Source organism: Elephas maximus, chromosome 14 (assembly GCF_024166365.1).
Source record: "Elephas maximus indicus isolate mEleMax1 chromosome 14, mEleMax1 primary haplotype, whole genome shotgun sequence".
In the NCBI taxonomy this organism is placed as follows: Eukaryota; Metazoa; Chordata; class Mammalia; order Proboscidea; family Elephantidae; genus Elephas; species Elephas maximus.
The window spans coordinates 38,902,249-38,921,820 of record NC_064832.1 but is presented as its reverse complement, the minus strand read 5'-3'; the positions used below and the strand labels follow the sequence as shown (position 1 = coordinate 38,921,820).

General features: G+C 40.7%; 1 protein-coding gene across 5 annotated transcripts in view; it reads left to right on the top strand.

Moving 5' to 3' along the window:
- Positions 1–781: 781 nt before the first annotated feature.
- The window catches only part of AKAP11 (A-kinase anchoring protein 11), a 68,800-nt gene continuing 50,009 nt past the window's right edge, over positions 782–19,572 (top strand). For 2 of the 5 annotated variants that reach the window (XM_049852973.1, XM_049852971.1), the window contains exon 1: positions 1,494–1,820. In XM_049852973.1, coding sequence (XP_049708930.1) covers positions 1,769–1,820 — 52 coding nt within the window. In that variant the 5' untranslated portion in view covers positions 1,494–1,768. The other 3 variants (XM_049852975.1, XM_049852974.1, XM_049852976.1) reach the window with 3 other exon arrangements.

Sequence of the window (19,572 nt, the reverse complement as noted above, 5' to 3'; positions counted from 1 at the left end):
CCCAAACTCATTTCCTCTTCCATTCTTTTTTTTTTTCCCCCCTCCCTTGAACGCACCAGAATAAGTCCCAGTTTTGGACCTTGGTGTTACCGGTTTCCTGTGCCTGGAATGCCCTTCCCTCCGATTTTTGCATCACGGTTACTTAAATCGCTGCTTAACTGTCTCCTTCCTGAAGGGCCTTACCTGAAATAGCCACCCAATCACAATCACCGTCACATCACCAAACTGCTCTTCGCGCAGAGCAAAACGTCAAGTATCCCCGACACCCCCGTAAGCTCCCTGGAACGTACACTATTTATCTTCATCGATGCTCAGTCGACAGCCTAGAGTAGTGCCTAAAATAAATGCAGGAGCTCAACAAAAATCTGTTGAAGAATGTACATATGAATGCATCTCCCCCGGCCCTGTCCTCCAAACAGGGCAGCATTTGACTCAAGGAGGATACACTTAAACACGTCTTTCTCATCTTATCTGGTATTTTCACCCTTGAGGAACAGGCGCCCCAGACAGCGCAACCTGACCGGCCCTGCCGCTTCTAAGTGGACATAATCAGCGCCCTAGCTTTTCATCTCGTGCTAGGCTTCTCCGAGCCAAAGCTTTCCTTTCCGCTTCCCAAACCACGTAAAACCGAAGAGGTGAGCATTAGGGCCTGGGAGCCCTTGATGCTAATTCCTGCGGCGCGGAGAGGGCCGAGGGCCTGATGTGCTGTGAGTGGTCCTCCCCAGAGATGCAGGGAGAAGGGGCGGAGTCATCCCGAAAGGATGGGCCAAGTAAGGCCCGTCAGATCTGGTGGGGCTGCTGCCTTGGGAAGGGCTCAGAGCTTCAGAAGAAAGCAAAGCGGGCCTTGAGGCGAAGAAAAAGTCCAGCTGGCCTCAGGCGGTAAGACTATGGGGTCGAAGGGAAAAGAGGCAGGGCCTGAAACCAGACCTGCGGAGCTAGCCGAGGCGTGGTTATGCTCCCAGAAGAAAGGGTTAAACCGTTTCCAGGGCAACACATCAGGAAGCGCGCAAGACGTCCGGCGCTGGTTCGTAGGTCGGCCTCGAGTTAAAGCCCCCACGGCCGAACGGGTTCCGGCCAATGGGGAGAACGCCTGGGCGTCACGTGAACGGTGGGGCCGATCCGGAGCTGTCTACGAGCACGTGGGAAGGCTTTTCCTTGTTGCTCCTTTCCTTTTTTAAAGCCCACCCACTTTTGCGCGGGCTTGGCCACAGTTGCTCTCGCGAGAGGCGCACCACCCTCTCGCGAGAGTGAGTGGGAGGCGTGGGGAGTAGGCAGTGTCGCGGGCTAGAACTGCTGCGGCGGAAGGCGAGGGGGTGGGCGGAAGGCGAGGGGGTGGGCAGGGCGGGGAGGGCCGCGGGTGGGGAGGGGGGAGGGCTGGGGTCCGGTGCGGGAGGGGCGCCTGCCTGTTCGCCCCGCTCGCGCGGCTGGTCGTTGCGGGCCGGTGACATGCCTGTGAGCTGCTAAGGCTGCGGCCCCCAGGTGAGCCGGACGCGGACCCCACCGCGGCGTAAGCAGCGCGTTGGCAGGGGAGGCGGCGATGTGTGGGGCTAGGATGGATGGGCGGCCCGGCTCAGGCGCCCTAGCCCGGCCGCCCGGGCTTCGGGTTCGGGGCCGCCGGACAGCTGCGCCTTCGAACGGTGGTGGGAGGAGGGCGGGAGGAGCGGCGCGGAGGAAGCCTGAGGTGGTCCTCGGGGCTTGAGACGGATGAACCTGGGATCCGGGCGAACCTGGGATCCGGGCTGTGGCGTTGCAGCTGCCACCTCTTGGGATGGCAGGTTCAGTTTCCATCCCCGGTGTGTCGTCAGAGCCGGGTACTCCCGGTACGTGCTGGTTTGTGTTGCTGGTGCGAGTACAGGAGCAAATGCAGGAGGACATTGCAGTTTGTCCCCAAACATCATCCTTACTGTCAGGCTCCTTGAGCCTTGGAACCAGGCACAGCCCAAATCTTGTGACAGAAACGGAAGGCGTCAAGCAGCTCTTCAGAGAACTCATATTTGGATTGGCTGTAAAATCCTTTCCTAAACTGTTAATCGCTTAAACGCTAGTTATCCAGTATTCCAAGGAGTCCTGGAGATACGGTGGTTAAGCGCTGGGCTGCTAACCTAAAGGTCATCGGTTCGAACCCACCAGCCGCTCCTGGGGAGAAAGCTCTGGGAGTCTGCTTCCCATAAGATTTACAGCCCTGAAAACCCAGTGAGGCAGTTCGGTTCTCTCCGAACATGTCGCTATGAGTCGGAATTTGACTTGAAGGCAGAGGGTTTGGGTTTATCCAGTATTCCAAATGGATTGTGTATCTTGTTATTCCAGGGATCTACAAAGCTGATTTATAAAAATATGTAGTTGTAACTCGTTTTTTAAAAACTATGGCAAAATGACAATGACAGTAAAATCTAAACCACTACACTGATAGAACGTGGCATTTCTTCTGTTTTCCCTCTCTTCTTAAACCTTATTAAACGAAGTGGTGTGTCTTAAGATGTTCAGGAATTTCAGAATGAGCAATACTGCGGAGATCCTTATCTAGCGGTCTTAGTGCAAACTGGAGTTAAAAATTCTGTTTTCTTTTCAGCTTCGTAATTATTCAGTCCCTTGGAAAATTCTAAAGTTTTCCCCTTAGCTTCTTCCCACTTTGCTAGGAGTGTTTTGATAGTCTGAAAATGAGAAAATACAAAGTACTCAGAATAGGGTTCTCAGTAATGCAAAGATGGCTTCGTTTTAATGTCTTGTTTATGATTTTAGAGTAAAGGGCAGCATACTGCCTAGCGTGATTGGTGTCAGTTAAAATAGTGTAGCGCAATTTAATGACCTTTTCTGAGTACGCAGTCGCGTTATTGCAAATAGTACCCTGGTTATTCATACGGTGTTCCTTGAGGCAAAAGGGTAACCTCAAAATTGGCAGTGAATGTCATGATTAACTGTAGTTGTGAATAACAGTAATTTATGAGAGGTCAGAGTGTATGGAAAAATTTGGAAACGGATAGTAGTGATAGTTGAACAACATGATGTTTGTAAAAGTCACAGCATGTAAGAAATGTTGAAATAGATGTTTTGTTATATATTCATCACAGTTAAAAAAGGGGGGGAAGGGTGTAAGGGAATTGGAAGAAGTGAGTTCCCAAGCTGAGTTAGTAACCAGTGACTAGTGTATATACTATACTTCTGTCTGCACTGTTAACTGCAGTTAATAACTGCACTGTTGATAAGTACGTAGTCATACTCCGAGGCCAGTGATATTTCCCAGTTGTTTAGGATATAGTACTTGTTTAAAATCCAGAACAGCAATGAGAAATTCTCTATCCTCTGAACTCCCAGGGGAAGTCTAGAAGCTGAAGAAATACTCCTTTGCCCTTAAACCCACTGCCTTCGCGTCGATTCCGACTCATAGTGACCCTAGAGGACAGAGTAGAACTGCCCCATGGGGTTTCCAAGGAGTGCCTGGTGGATTCCAACTGCCGACCTTTTGGTTAGCAGCCATAGCTCTTAATCACTACACTACGAGGGTTTCATGAGTGGAAGAAGGTCTCTCTCTAAATGTATGTGTGTGTACACACTTATGTGTGTATGTGTGTATAAATATATATATATATATATATATATATATATATATATATAGGGTTGCTAGGAGTTGTAATTGACAGCAATGGGTTTATAGATACAGATACATATACGTATACACGTACGTACTTTTTTTTTAAATTCCAGAAGCTTATTGTCCAAAAAATTAAACCAAATCAGATAATATATTACAGGTCATTTAAAGGGAATTTTCCAGTTATAAATAGGCAGAGGCGTTCTGCCCAAACTTGGAGAAAATGTGAAAAACTTAGGAGCTGTCCTTTTGTGAATGGACAAAAAACCCAGTCGAGATTAGAAAAGTTCCGTCACATTCTATATTGGTAAATTTATTTCAGGGATAGAAAAACAATTTTTTTCATGGTCTCTCTAACCTTTTTTTGGGCAGGAGTTTCAAACTTGTGAGATGTTTGTTTTGTCTGTCCTTTGAAAAGTAATGGAGGTAGCTCTGTACTTACTTTGGTAAGCAGATTTATTATTATTTTCGGTCTAGTGACCTGCATTTTAATAATAAAATCAACCACTTAACCACTTGGAGGGCATGAGGGCTGGGGACAAGTCACTAAAAGATCTAAGCCTAGCCTGGACTTGAGTTAAGGATGTGTAAATTGATAGTATGGGAGAAGGGTGCAGAAAATACATTATCAGTTTAAAACAGATTCGACAGCTCCAAATGCCTTTATTCTTGTACTCATCTTTATATACGAAAGTTAATTTTATTTTTAAATACTGAGGTAAAGTCAGTTGAGACATATAGATTAGAGACTGATAAAGGAGAAAAGTTAACACCTTTTTTTTTTAGTAATCTGAGAATGTTTTATAAAAAAAGTAAATGTTGTAGTAGTCCGGAATAGAGACAATGTTGCTTGAATGAAAATGAAGTAGAGTGTGAAGAGTTTGGGTTTTAGAATTAGACAGATCTGGTAATTAACATCCCTGGGCCTCATTTTCCTTCTTCCTGAAATGAGGGTGGTAATAGCCACCTCAAAAAGCTATTGCAAAGAACAGAAGAGCACATAGTAGCTGCTTGTTGTTAGTTGCTGTCAAGTTGGCTGGGACTCATGGGGACCCCATGAATAACAGAATGAAAAGTTTCCTGGTCCTGCACCATTTTTAGGATCCTTGGTATACTTCAGTCACTTGTTGGAGCCACAGTGTATTTATTTTAAGTGCTTTCCAGCCTAGGAGGCTCATCTTCTAGGACTATACTGGATAATATGCTAGTGTGATCCATAGCGGGTTTTTTTTTTTTTTTTTCTGTAAGAGTAGGAGTTTAGTAAATTTAGTAAGTAAATGAATAGCTTTCTTATATGCCAGTAATAATAATCTAAAAAATATAATCTAAAAATGTAGTCTATTAACAAGACCAGGCAAGCATACAAATGCTCAGGGAAGAAATTTACTAACTTTTTTTAGGATAAAAATAATTTACAATTTTACTGAAGGAAATAAAAGTCTTGAATACAGGGTGGCAGGTGACAGAAACTTGACATAAATTATTGTAAACTGAAAAAATTTGCCGGAAGGACACTGAAGCAATTCACAGCTGTAGAATCCTGATTGATGTGAGATTACCGGGAGTAGAACCAGGGGCCTGCCACTCCCAGAATTCTTTCTCTTTTCTGTGCTTTCCTTAGGGCATGAGCTGCATTTTTTCAGGCACCTGCATGGATTGATACATGCAATCTAAGATGAAAAAAGAGCTGTTCTCTTTGCTTTCAGTATGAAAAATACTGGGGAAGACCTGTGACTATCCAGGCTTGGGTGATCTACCCCACCCCTCAATTAGTTACTGAGGGAGTCAGGGAGCAGCATAATTGAAAGCCTGTCAGACTCACATAGAATGTATAGGGAGGGAGGAGATGTTCCCAAAATAAAGTGAGAGGAAATAGTGTAAGTCAGGAGGAGGTTATTGGGGAAATAAATACAACAGATGTGCCTGACAGAAAGAATCAATTGTTTACCTGGATGAACACATGATGTATTAACATGTTAATTCTTTTGATAAATAAAGTTATTATACTTTCGTTAAATACTTTTTCAATATAAATCCAAAAGGGACTTCTTTTTAGAAATTGACCAAATGTTTTTAACTACAGTTTTCCTAGAGACTAAGCAAGTAAAGCAAGTAAGAATAGACAAAAAGAAAGAAGGAGGTCTGCCATCACCAGATATTAGTTGATACTGTAAACTGTATTAAGTGAAACAATATTCAGGTATTAAAAAAGACAGGTTAATCTAGCAGGACAACTCAGAAATAAACCCCAGTATATTTGTGAATTTAGAACATGTCATCACAAATCAAGTTGAATTCTTATTTCTGAATGAAAGAGCCAACATGCGCGGATGTGTGTACGCACACACACACATGCACACACACACACCCTTGGTGTGTATGATACGTGAAACAGTTAAACTTTGAATTATTTCTTTTAAACTGCAGGAGACAGAATTTCTGTAAAGTTTCTAAGACCAAGAATTAGTACTGTATTGAAAATAACAGTATTACCTATGTGACTGATTTAGGATTCTGAACATTATTGATACTTTATTTTTTGTGTTAACATTATTGTTTGATTTTAGTGAGATTAAAACTTTTTATCTGGTCTTTATTAGGTTTATTCCTGACGGCTGTACCCTAACCACAGTTTTCCTACCCACTGGTAATTTTAGGAGTCTTATCCTCCCAATTGGGGTGGACACTCAAACCCATGTCCCAGACACTTTGAGAACCTTTGTGGGTTTCTAGAATTTTTTCCCGTTCTGGAGAATTCAGTCTCTTCTTTCCTCTGTGCTTTGTAGGTCTCTAAATTCTTGGCCTTCTGCCAACAGAGTTTTTGTGTATTTTTATAAGGAATCGAGTTGATAAGTAACTTGGCAGATTTAACTGGGATTACTACATCACCTTGGAGCCCAGGATGAAGCAGTTTTTAAGAGTTTGGCTGTTAACTGAAAGGTCAGCAGTTTGAATTCACCAGCTGCTCCTTGGAAACCCAATGGGGCAGTTCTGCTGTGTCCTATAGGGTTGCTATGAGTTGGAATCAACTAGATGGCAACGGGTTTGGTTTGGTTTACTATATCACCTTGGGCCCCTCTGCTTTCAGTTTACCGGGCTGCCACCATTAACCACACTTTAGAATGAAAATCTGCATTTATTTCTGATTTAGCTTCTCATTTTCTTGCTTTCTTGCCCTTTTTTCTTCTACATCTTATTTTGTTGTTATTGTTGAGAATATATACAGCAAAACATATACCAATTCAACAGTTTCTACATGTATAATTTAGTAACATTGATTACATTATTTGAGCTTTACAGTCATCCTCACCTTCCTTTTCTGAGTTGTTCCTCCCTCATTTACATAAGCTCATTGCCCTTAAGGTTCCTATCTAATCTTTCAAGTTGCTGTTGTCAATTTGATCCCGTATATATAGTTATTATAAGAGCACAGTGCTCAAGGCAGACTTTTTTTTTTTTTTTTTTTTTTTTACGAGTTAAGCTAAACTGTTGTTCAGTTTTAAGATTACTTCATGGGACATTTTTGGTTTAAGGTTGAAAGATTATATCAGGGCAATAGATTCAGGGATTCATCCACCCTCCATGGCTCCAGAAAGTCTAGAGTCCATGAGAATTAAAAATTTTGTTCTACATTTTCTCCCTTTTGATCAGCATCCTTCTGTGGAATCTTTGATAGAAATGTTAAGTAATGGTAGCCTGGCACCATCTAGCCTGGTCTCATGGAGACAGTTAGCCACATATTCCATATCCTCCTATTCCTGACTTTCTTTCATCTCTTGCTCCGGGTGAATAGAGGCCAGTTGTTGTGCCTTGGATGGCTGCTTGCAAGCTTTTGAGACCCCAGGCACTATGCAGCAAACTAGGGGATAGAACAGAAGCACTAAACACATTATTAGGCCAATTAACCAGAATGTCCGTGAAACCATGACCCTAAACCTCCAAACCAAGAACAAAATCCCATGAAGTATTTGGTTGTGCATAAGCCACCTCAGCAGCTACTCTTTTTTTGTCATTGTTATAGACATATCTTACCATACAACTTTTGCCAGTTCAACTGTTTGCAAGTGTTTAATTTATCGACAGCATTTACAGTTATTGGCCGTGCAAGCCTGCCTTTAATCAGTGCGATTTTTCTATCACCGCTAACCTTTTTTCCCTCCCCACATGCCTGGTGACCACTAATAAACTTTGTTCTGTATATATTTGCCTTTTCTTGTCTTTTTATAGAAGTGAGGTCATACAGTATTTGTCCGTTGTGATTGACTTTTTTGGTCAGCGTAATGTCTTCAAGCTCCATCCATACTGTAGCATGTATCAATACTTCATTTCTCATACCGGCTGAGTAGTAGTCTACTGTACGTCTGTACCACATTTTATTTATCCATTCGTCTGTTGATGAGCATTTAGGTAGTTTCCACCTTTTGGCTATCATGAATAGTGCTGCAGTGAACATTGGTATGCAAGTATCTGTTTGAGTCTCTGCTTTCAAGTCTTTTGCGTGTATACTTAGGAGTGGAATTGCTGGGTCGTACGGTAGTTCTGTTTTTAGTTTTGCGGAACTGCCGCGCTGTTTTCCGTGATGGCTGTACCATCTTGCGTTCCCACCAGCGATGGATGAGGGCTCCAGTTTCCCCACATCCTCACCGACATTTATTTTCTGTTTTTTTTTTTTTTTCTTTTAAACCTTAGCCATCCTAGTGGGAGTGAAATGGTTTATCTCATTGTGATTTTGATTTGCATCTGTCTGATGGCCAGTGACGCTGAGCGTGTTTTTGTATGTTTGCTGGCCATTTGAATGTCTCTTAGGTGAAATGTCTATTCAAGTCCTTTGCTCATTTTATGATTGGGTTATTTATCTTTTTGTTAAGTTGTCAATGTTTTATATAAAAATTGGTTATTAGATTCTTGTAAGATATATGGTTTCTGAAGATAATCTGCCAGTTGATAACTTGTATTTTTACCTTTTTGGTAAAGTCTTTTGATGAACAAAAGTTTTAATTTTTATGAGGTCCCATTTATTTATTTTGTCTTTTCCTGTTTGTGCTTTTGTTACTGTATTAGATAATCCATTGCTGAAAGCTGGGCCTGACAGCGTTGCTCCCGCTTGATCTTCTGAGAATTTTATGGTTTTAGTTTGCACACTTAGGTCCTTAATCTGTTTTGAATTTGTTTTTGTGTATGGTGTGAGGTATAGACCCTGTTTCATTTCTCTTCATGTGGAAATCCAATTTTCCCAGCACCATTTATTGAAGAGTCTCTTCTTTCTCCAACGAATGGGCTTATCACCCTTGTCAGAAATCAGTTGACCGTAGATGTATGGGTTTATTTCTGGACTGTCAATTCTATTCCATTGGTCTATGCGCCTATTGTTACACCAGTACCAGGCTATTTTGATTAATGTATGGTATATTCTAAAATCAGGAAGTGTGAGCCTTCCTATTTTGTTCTTCCCTTTCAATATTGTTTTAGCTATTCTGGGCCTCTTGCTATTCCATATAAAGTTGAGGATTGGTTTTTCTATTTCTGTAAAGAAGGCTGTTGGGAATTTCAGTCAAGATTGTGTTGAATCTTTAGATCGCTTTGGATAGTATCGACATCTTAATAATATTAAGTCTTCTAATCCATCAACATGGAACATCTTTCCATTTATTTAAGTCTTCTTGAATCTCTTTCAGCAGTATTTTATAGTTTTCATTGTATAAGTTCTTCATGTTGCTGGTTAGATTTATTCCTAGGTATTTTATTCTCTTAGATGCTATTGTAAATGGAATTGTTTCTTTAACTTCCCTTCACATTTCCAATTGCTGGTGTATAGAAACCCAGATGATTTTTGTTTGTTGGCCTTGTAACCTGCAACTTTACTAAATTCTTTGATTAGCTCTGGAAGTTTTCTTGTGGACTTTTTGGAACTTCCTATATATAGGATCATATCATCTGCGAATAGAGATAATTTTACGTCTTCTTTTTCCAACCTGGATACCTTTTATTTCCTTTTCTTGTCTTACTGCCATGGCTAGGACTTCTAATACAATATGGAATAGAAGTGGTGAGACTGGGCACCCTTGTCTTGTTCCCGATTTTAAGGGGGGAAGCTCTGAGTCTTTCTCCAGCAAGTATAATGTTGGCTGTTGACTTTTCATCTATTCCCTGAATTGTAGTAAGGAATTTTCCTTCTGTTCCAGTCTTATTTAGGATGTTGGATTTTATAAAATGCTTTTTCTACATCCATAGAGATGATCATGTGGTTCTTTTCCTTTGTTCTATGGACATGATGTGTTGATAGATTTTCTAAGGTTGAGCCATCCCTGCATTCCTGGAATAAATCCTCCTTGGTCATTATGTATGACTCTTTTAATATGCTCTTGGATCCTCATAAGAGATATCGGCCTGTAGTTTTCTTGGGGTGTCATTGTCTGGTTTGGGTATCAGGGTTATGTTTGCCTCATGGAATGAATTGGGACTATTCCTTCCTTCTCTGTCTTCTGGAAGAGTTTAAACAGTATTGGTGTCAATTCTTTCTAAATGTTTGGTAGAATTTCCCAGTGAAGCCATCTGATGCAGTACTTTTTGTTGTTGCTGTTGGGAGGTTTTTGATCACTTATTTGATCTCTTCCCTTGTTCTGTGTCTGTTGAATCTTTCTATTTTTACTTGAGTCAGTTTGGGTAGGTTGTGTGCTTCTAAGGATTTGTCCATTTTATTTAGGTTATCCATTTTGTTGCCATACAGTTGTTCAAAATATTCTGTCATAATATTCTGTCGGGTCAGTTGTAATGTTCCCTGTTCCATTTTTTATTTTGGTTATTTGTACCTTATCTCTTAGTCATTCTAGCTAAAAGTTTGTCAATTTTATTGATCTTTTCAAAGAACCAACTTCTGGTTTTATTGATTTATTGATTCCCCCTGTTGTTTTTCTGTTTTTGATTTTATTTCTGCTTTGATCTTTGTTATTTCCTTTCTTCTAGTAAGTTTAGGCTTAGTTTGCTCTCTCTAGTTCCTGCAGTTGTTGAGTTAGGCTGTTAATTTGAGATCTCCTTTTTTTATGTAGGCATTTACTGCTATAAGTTTCCCTCTGAGCACTGCCTTTGCTGCATCCTGTAAATTTTGGTAGGTTCTTTCGTTTTCATTTGACTCTAAGAAGTTTGTGGTTTCTTCCTTGACCCATTGATAGTTTAATAGTATGTTGTTTAATTTCTATATGTTTGTGTTTTTCGGGGTTTTTTTTTGTGTGTGTTATTGATTTCTAGCTACACTCCATTGTGGTCAGAGAAGATACTTTGTATGATTTCAGTCTTTAAATTTATCAGGACTTGCTTTGTGACCTAAAATGTGGTCTGTGCTTGAGAATGATCCATGTGTACTAGAGTAGAATATGTATTGTTCTGTTTTTGGATGGACTGTTCTATATGTGTATGTTAAGTCTAGTTGGTTTATAGTATCATTCAGGTCCTCTGTTTTCTTGTTGATCTTCTTTCTAGGTGTTCTGTCCAATAGTGAAAGTGGTGCATTGAAGTCTCTGACTACTGTTGTAGTACTGTTTCTTCCTCCAGTTCCATCAGTGTTTACTTTATGTATTTAGGTGCCCTGATGTTGAGTGCATATATATTTATGATTGTTAAATCTTCTTGATTAGTTGACCCTTTTATCACCATAGAATATCCATCTTTATCTCTTCCGACAGATTTTGTCTTAAAGTCTATTTTGTCAGATATTAAGATTGCCACCCCAGCTGTCTTTTGGTTATTATTTGCATAAAATATTTTTTTCCGTCCTTTCAATTTCAACCTATTTGTGTCCTTGAGTTGAAGGTGTGTCTCTTGTAAACAGCGTATAATTGGATGACACGTTTTTGTTCATTCTGCCCCCCTCTACCTTTCGACTGCAGCATTTACCCCATTTATATTCACCGTAGTTACTGATAGAAGTGACTTAATTCTGCCATTTTGTTATGTGCTTTTGTGTGTTTCAAGTTCCATAAGGTTAATGGACTAATTTTCGGAAGTAGATTGCCAGACCCTTCTTCGTAGTCTGTCTTAGTCTGGAAGTTCATCCAACATCATAGCAACACACAAGCCACCACAGTACTGCAAACTGACAGACGCGTGGTAGAGGCTGCTTACCTGGTGTTTTTTCTTTGAACTCTCTTAAGGGCTTGAGGATTATTTGGCTGCAAGGAACAACCCACTCAGATGAGCTTCTGTAAAAAAGGCAATTATGGTACGGTTGGAGAACAGTCACTGAACTCTATTGCATGAGGTTCTGCTCAGCATCCTGGGAAACAAAATCATCAGGCAATTCTTTTAGTTTTTCTCTGGGAACATGGTCTGTGTCTCTGCTACTCACTACATGTCTGTTCCAGTTTCTTTGCAGATTGGCCTTCTCTTTAAAGGCTCATGATTTCTACTTTCCTGTAACTTTGGGTTGCATGAAACTTTGGTTTGCCATGCTGTCAAAACCAGACACACTTCGACTTTGCAGTGTGGTTCTGCACAAGTATCTCCGTATCTCAGTTCCAACTATCTGGAGAGAGACTGTGGTTGGCTGGACTTTGGTCAGGTGTCTACCTCTAGTCCAGCTGACTGACTGTGAGGGAAGGCAGGACTGGAAGAATTCGTGGGAGGAGACTTCAGTGTGTCACAGTATACAGGGCTACACTTTCCAACCTGGGTACAGCTAGTTCTCTAAGAAACGAAGTTGGACAGAGAGGAAATGATGGACACCTTTGGTGTACTTTAATATTCTGCAGTTTGAGTTCTGTATTGAACTTGGTCAGAACTTGTAATGATCTAGCTGGATCCAAAGTTAAGCTTTTTTTGTGCCTCAGTTTCCTTATATGTAAAATGGGTATAAGAGCAGCACCTACTGTTGAGAGAATTATGAATTCATATATGTAAAGGACTTAAGCAGTGCCTGGTAAACAATATAAGGGTGCAGCGTTATCATTTATTGAGTGCATTCTGTGTAGCAGGTACTGTGATGTGGGCTTCTCCGGTATTCAGGGATGGAAAGTTATCATTTTTGCCCTCGAGGAGCTTAGACATCTAGTGCTGACCACTCCATACTTAAAACTCCTCTTTAATTTAAGTGACGCTACTCTCCTGATTCTTCTAGATCTCTTACTTTCAGACAGTCATCAATACGTGGTTCCTTGCTGACCTGCCCAGGAACCTTTCATCATTCTCAGTTTTTCTTTGATTCTCTCTAGATTTTCTATTCTGTCCCAGTCTCTGGGATTAGCTTTCAAAATCTGCATATGCAGATGATCCTAGATTAACATATCTAGCTCTGACCACCCCAACTAAATCTCTTAATTTTTAGTTACATTTTGGATATTACAGGCAGTCCCTGGATTATGAATGTCCGACTTAACATACAACCTGTAGTTATGAACCAATCATCTTAAAGCCTGTTACATTAAAAATTCGAGGTACATACAATGGCTCATAATAACAAACAGGTGCTACTTTGTGAAGTGCCTCAAAACGTTGTTATTATTACTGTATTATTATGTTAAAGATGTTTTAGTGTATCTGGACTTTTTTAAAAAATGTTTTTTATGCCTAGGAAGGTATACTATGTACTGTATTTTTATGCAGATAACGTGCACTTTCTGTGTTTGTTTGCCAGCCCCCCTCCCCCGCCCCCGCCCCACCCCCCCGCCCCACCCCCACCCCTCTCTCCCACCCCCCTCCGCCCCCACCCCCCACCCCAACTCCCCCCACCCCTGGCACTCTCAGAAGCACTGCCATCCCATTCCTCTTCTACATGTTGCTGTAAAAATAGCATCGTGCGCTTACAGAAATAGCTCAAAAATACCTGACCAGGGCAGGGTGAGGGCACGGCCAGCAAACTAACACAGAAGGCATGCAGTATTTGCGTAAGAATACAGTAAGTACTAAGACAGACATTTGACTTACATTAAATACAAAATGGCACCTAACTGTTCTGACTTACATACGAATTCACTTAAAGACTCCTTCATAATCCAGGGACTGCCTGTATATTGACATAAAACGTCTTCCATTTACCTTATAATTGGCAAAAGTTCCACCTTTCTTCTAGCTCCGCAGGCTTGAAAGCTTAAAATTGCCTTTCCTAATGTTTTCTCTTATGCCTTCTATGTCCTCTCAGTTAATAGATTCTGTAACAACGGGCTCAATCTTAAGCAATGAATGTGAGGATAGCGTAGGACTGGGTGCTCTGGAGGCCTATGGAATGCCTCCTATGTGCCAAGCACCGTGTCATCTGCAAAGCACTTCGTTTATCCATTCACTCATTTCTGCAACCTTATTTTAGGGTAGAGCCTTACATATTACTATTTGTGAGAGCTGCTGTGCTTAGATGCCTTTTGAGCAATATACTCCTAGAGTCATGGAGTCCCCGATGTCACTGATTAAAAGAAATACACCCCTGAATTAAAATTCTGAACATTTTTTTGTTGTTGTTAGAAATAATCTTGTAAATTGGGGTTAGAGGTATAACATTAAGAGCATTTCTTTAACATCTTATCATGCAGCAGATTCACACTGAAAGCACAGCCACAAGATTTTATTTACTTATTTTTTGAAAGTTGTGTTTTACTGTGCAGGGAGTTCTGGGGTCAACAGCAGGTCACACTTAGTGCTTTGTCAACCAAGCCCATGTAATTACTGTAAATACCAATGTCTGTCAGGGCTCAGACAGACTTCAGAAGAAGCGAATTCAGTAGGAAGACCGGTAACTTCTCTATGAATGCTTGAGAAAACAAAGGCGGCAGAACACATATCTGCGGATAATAATTTCTCAAAAAGTCATTAGGCAGGTGGCCCCAACTGTTTTTTATTTAACGGTGTCAATCTAGCGACCTAATGCTCATCTGAAATTCATGTTTTGGATGAAATTTCTCTTCTTCTGTCTTGTTCAGTTCAGTAGAGATACGATTGTTATTATGTGTGAGGCCCTTTGGAGATGGCAGACACGGCCCCCTAGAATGTAAGGCCTGTGAGCGCAGGGACTGTACCCTATTGTATCTTAATTACTTACTTTACACAGACACTTGGTGAGTGTATGACTTGAATGCTGTTTGTACTTACAGTCTAATGCAGGACATGGACCCAGTTTCACTTCCAGCCCATGTACCTCATGCACAGCTGGCAACCATCTGTCATTGGAGGCTTGCATGTTAATATGATGCTGATCAGGTTTCAGTAGAACTTTCAGACTAATACAGACTAGGAAGAAAGGCCTGGTGATCTACTTCGGAAAAATCGGCCAGTGAAAACCCTATGGATCACAGTAGTCCGATCCCATTGTGCATCGTGTCACCATGGTGGCAGCTAACAGCAACAACTGAAGACATTGTCTTAAGTGCTAAAAAAGAGCAGTAGTTCTCAGCCAGGGGCAATTTTTCCCCATACCTCCAACCCCCCCCGCCCCGAGATATTTGGCAATTTTTAGAGATTTTTTTTGGTTATCACAACTTGCTGGATGCTACTGGCAAAGGCTGCTGTTACATATGCTACAATGCACAGGACAGCCCTCTACAACAAAGACTTACCTGACTGAAAATTTCAATAGTGATGAAGCTGAGAAACCCTGTTGAGGTAAGAGCAAAATGTATATTGTGAATACAAGAATGAGGTTCATTCAGGGTGAAAAAGTAACAGAGCAGAAACTAAAGAAGCAAAAACCTTAAGTAATCAACTAGGTCATATTGAAGTCTTTTTTGTATGATTGATTTTCTATTGTTTTGAAAGCCAAAACAACATAGTAACCAATAGTGGTGGCATTTTTAGTTTTCATAAGTCAAACAGTAGGTCCTTACCTAAAGAAGGAGCTAACATTTTTGTTTCTACTGTACCAGGCACTTTTTTTTTTAAAATTGTATTTTAGATGAAGGTTTACAGAGCAAATTAGTTTCTCATTAAACAATTAATACACAAATTGGTTTGTGACATTGGTTGCCAACCCCACGACATGTCAACACTCTCCCCTTCTCGATCTGGGTTCCCCGCTACCAGCTTTCCTGTCCCCTCCTGCCTTCTCGTCCTTGTCCCTGGGCTGGTGTGCCCCTTTAGTCTCGTTTTGTTTTCTGGGGTTTTCTAATCTTTGGCTGAAGGCTGAACCTCAGGAGTTACTTCATTACAGAGCTAAAAGGGTATCCGGGGGCCATACTCTTGAGATTTCTCCAGGCTTTGTCAGGCCAGTAAGTCTGTTTTTTTTGTGTGTGTGTGTGAGTTAGAATTTTGTTCTACATTTTCTCCAGCTCTGTTGTGGTCCCCGTCAGAGCAGTTGGTGGTGGTAGCTGGGCACCATCTAGTTGTGCAGGATTCAGTCTGGTGGAGGCTGTGGTAGTTGTGGTCCATTAGTCCTTTGGACTAATCTTTCCCTTATGTCTTTGGTTTTCTTCATTCCCTTTTGCCCAACATGAGTGAGACTAGTTGAGTACTGCTCACAAGCTTTTAAGACCCCAGACGCTACTTATCAAAGTACGGTGTAGAACATTTTCTTTATAAACTGTTATGCCAGTTGAGCTAGATGTCCTCCGAGACCATTGTCCCCACAGCCCTCAGCCCAGCAGTTTGGTCCCTTAGGGAGTTCGGATGTGTCTATGGAGCTTCCATGACCTTGCCTTGGACGAGTTGTGCAGGCTTCCCCAGTGTTGCCGGGCACTGTTTTTACACATAGTATTTAATTGCATTTTTATAGCAGTCCTGTGAAGGTGAGTATTCGCTTCCTCATCTATAAAAAAGGGAATAACATCACCTTTTCTCTGCTGTTTGCTTAGATACTACTTTTATTTTAATGGTTGCGCTAGGGTTTACCAAAAAAAAAAAAAAAAAAAAATTAGTTGCCATTGAGTTGATTCTGACTCACAGTGACCTTATAGGCCGGGGTAGAACTGCTCCATAGGGTTTCCAAAGCTGTAATCTTTTCTGAGGCAGACCGCCACATCATTCTCCTGTGAAGCGGTTCATGGGTTTGAACTACTGACCTTTTGGTTAGCAGCTGAGCACTTTAACTGCTGCTCCACCAGGGCTCCTTAGAGTTTACAGTAAAAACAAAAACAAAACAAACCCGTTGCTATTGAGTCGATTCCGACTCATGTCCGATAGTGACCATATAGGACAGAGTAGAACTGCCCCATAGGGTTTCCAAGAAGCAGCTGGTGGATTTGAACTGCCAACCTTTTGGTTGTCAGCCAAACACTTAACCACTGGCACTACCAGGGCTTACAGTAGACAACTTTAACTTCTCATAGTCTTTCTTCAAACAGTGTAACTTCACGTGTAGTGTAGTAACCATACAACAGTGTGTTTTTATTTCCCACCCAACACATCCTTTGTGCTGTTTCGTCATACATTATACTTATAAATATGTGGTTGTAAACCCTAGAATACATTGCCATTATTTTTAGTTTAAACAGTTATTTTTTAAAGGGATTAAGAAAGGATAAAACGTCTATTATATTACCTGTGTATTTACCATTTCAAGCTTTCTTTATTCTGTTCTTTAGATCTAAATTTTCATCTGGTATTGTTTTCCTTCTGCCTAAAGAATTCCTTGAAACAGTTGTTTTAGTACTGGTCTGCTGGTGATAATTCTTCTCAGCTCTTTTTAGTCTGAATACATTTATTTTGCCTTAATTTTAAAGATATTTTCATTGGTTTGGATTTCTGGGTTGACTGTTTTTTTTGTTTAAAGATGTTGCTCCATTCTCTTGTTTTCTGGTTTGTATAGTTTCTGAAAAGGAGTCTGCTGTCGTTTGTTCCTCTGTATGTAATGTGTACTGTTTCCTCTGGTTCTTTTAAAGATATTCTCTTTACTGCTGGTTTTCAGCCATGGATTATGATGGGCCTTGATGTTGTTATATTTATTTCTCTTAGAGTTTGTTGAGCTTCCTTGACTCTGTTGATTTATGGTTTTCATCAAAATTGGGAAATTCTGGGCTATATTTTTTCTTCAAGTTTTTTTGTCCTCTTCCTACCATCTTTTTGGAGCGCTAGTAACTAACTCTTTAGACTGCCTGATAAGTCAGTGATGCTGTGTTCTTTTTTTTTTTTAAAGCTTCTTTTCTTCGTGCTTCATTTTGGATAGTTTATATTGTTATGTCTTCAAGTTCACTGAACTTTTTTTCTACAGTGTCTAATCTGATGTTAATTGCATCTAGTATGTTTTTCATTTTAGGTATAATTTATTTTATCTCTAGAAGTTCAGTTTGGGTCTCTTTTCTGTCCTCTTTTCACCTCCTAATCGTGGCCATGCTTTCTTCTCCCTGCTTGAATATGTGGAACATAGGTATATAATATTATTTCAACACTTTTTTTGTTAATTCCTTCATATCTGTCATTTCTGGGTCTTCATTTATAAACATTTTTTCCTTCTAGTTATAGGTTGTTGTTTTCCCTTGTTTGCATACCTGGTAGTTTTTGATCGTGTGCTAGCCATTAGATTTTATGCTGTTGCTTGCTCAATTTTGTTGTAATCCTTAGGAATGTTGGACTTATTTGTGGTGCACTGTTAGGCTATTTGGAATCTCTTGGATTCTTTCGAAACCGGTCTTTCATATATTTTGTGCAAGTGTATATGAAGGATAAATTTTCAGTGAAATGTGTGATCAAATGCTGTGTGCATTTATTTAAAGTGCCCTCCAAAGAGACAACTCATGTTCCATATCCATAGTATTTGAAGATTTATTTCCTGCTTCCGCATACCATGCCAGGAGTAGTTACATTAAGTCCTTTATTTCTGTTCCTGTTTAAGAATTTGATGGTTTTACTTAAAACCTAGTCATAGACCATGTTTTTGCCCCCCTGAATAATTCTTTTTTTTTTTTTTTTGGTCCAGTAGCCCTTTGAGATTTTCTCTGAGAGCATCAGTGAGCCGTACAACACACCTGAGAAGTTATAGTCTGGAATGGAGTTCAGGAACAGTTATAAGTCAAAATAATACGTTGTAAAATATATTAACTTTTGACTCCCTATTATGAGATAGAGGGCAGTGATGGTTCAGTGGTAGAATTCTCGCCTTCCATGCAGGAGACCTGTGTTCAGTTTCTGCCCAGTGCACGTCATGCACAGCTACCACTTGTCTGTCACTGGACGTTTGTGTGTTGCTGTGGTTCTTGACAGGTTTCAGTGGAGCTTCCAGACTAAGATGGACCAGGAAGAAAGGCCTGGTGATCTGCTTCTGAAAATCAGCCCCTGAAAGCCCTATAGATCACAATGGTCCAATCTACAACCGATCATGAGGATGGCGCAGGACCAGGCAGCATTTCTTTCTATTGTGTGTAGAAATTCCATGACTTGGGGCCGACTTAATGGCAGATAACCACAGCTATGAGAGAAGAGGAAATTAGAGCACTTTAATTTCTCCCATCTCCTGTCTTCATCACCACAAATCCTTTATTTTATAATGTTAAGGTTTATAGCATTTATAGTTTGTTCTATAACCGTAATTCATCCAGTTTAGCGTTGTTGTTGTTAGGTGTCATCAGATTGGTTCCGACTCATAGTGACCCTGTGTACAAGAGAATGAAACACTGCCGGGTCCTGTGCCATCCTCACAATCTTTGCTATACTTCAGCCTGTTGTTGCAACCACTGTATCAGTCCATCTCATTGAGGGTCCTCCTTTTTTTCACTGACCCTCTACTTTACCAAGCATGATACCTTTTTCTAGGGACTGATCCCTCCTGACAACTTGTCCAAAGTATGTGAGACATAGTCTTGCCATCCTTCCTTCTAAGGAGCACTCTGGCTATAATCCTTCCAAGATGGATTTGTTTGGTTTTTTAGCAGCCCTTGGTTTTGTTTTGGTATGTTCAGTATTCTTCGCCAGCACTGTAATTGAAAGGCATCAGTTCTTCTTTGGTCTTCCTTATTCATTGTCCAGCCTTGCATGCATATGAGGCAATTGAAAATACCATGGCATGGGTCAGGTGCACTTTAGTCCTTAAAGTGACGTCTTTGTTTTTAACACTTTGAAGAGGTCTTTTGCAGCAGATT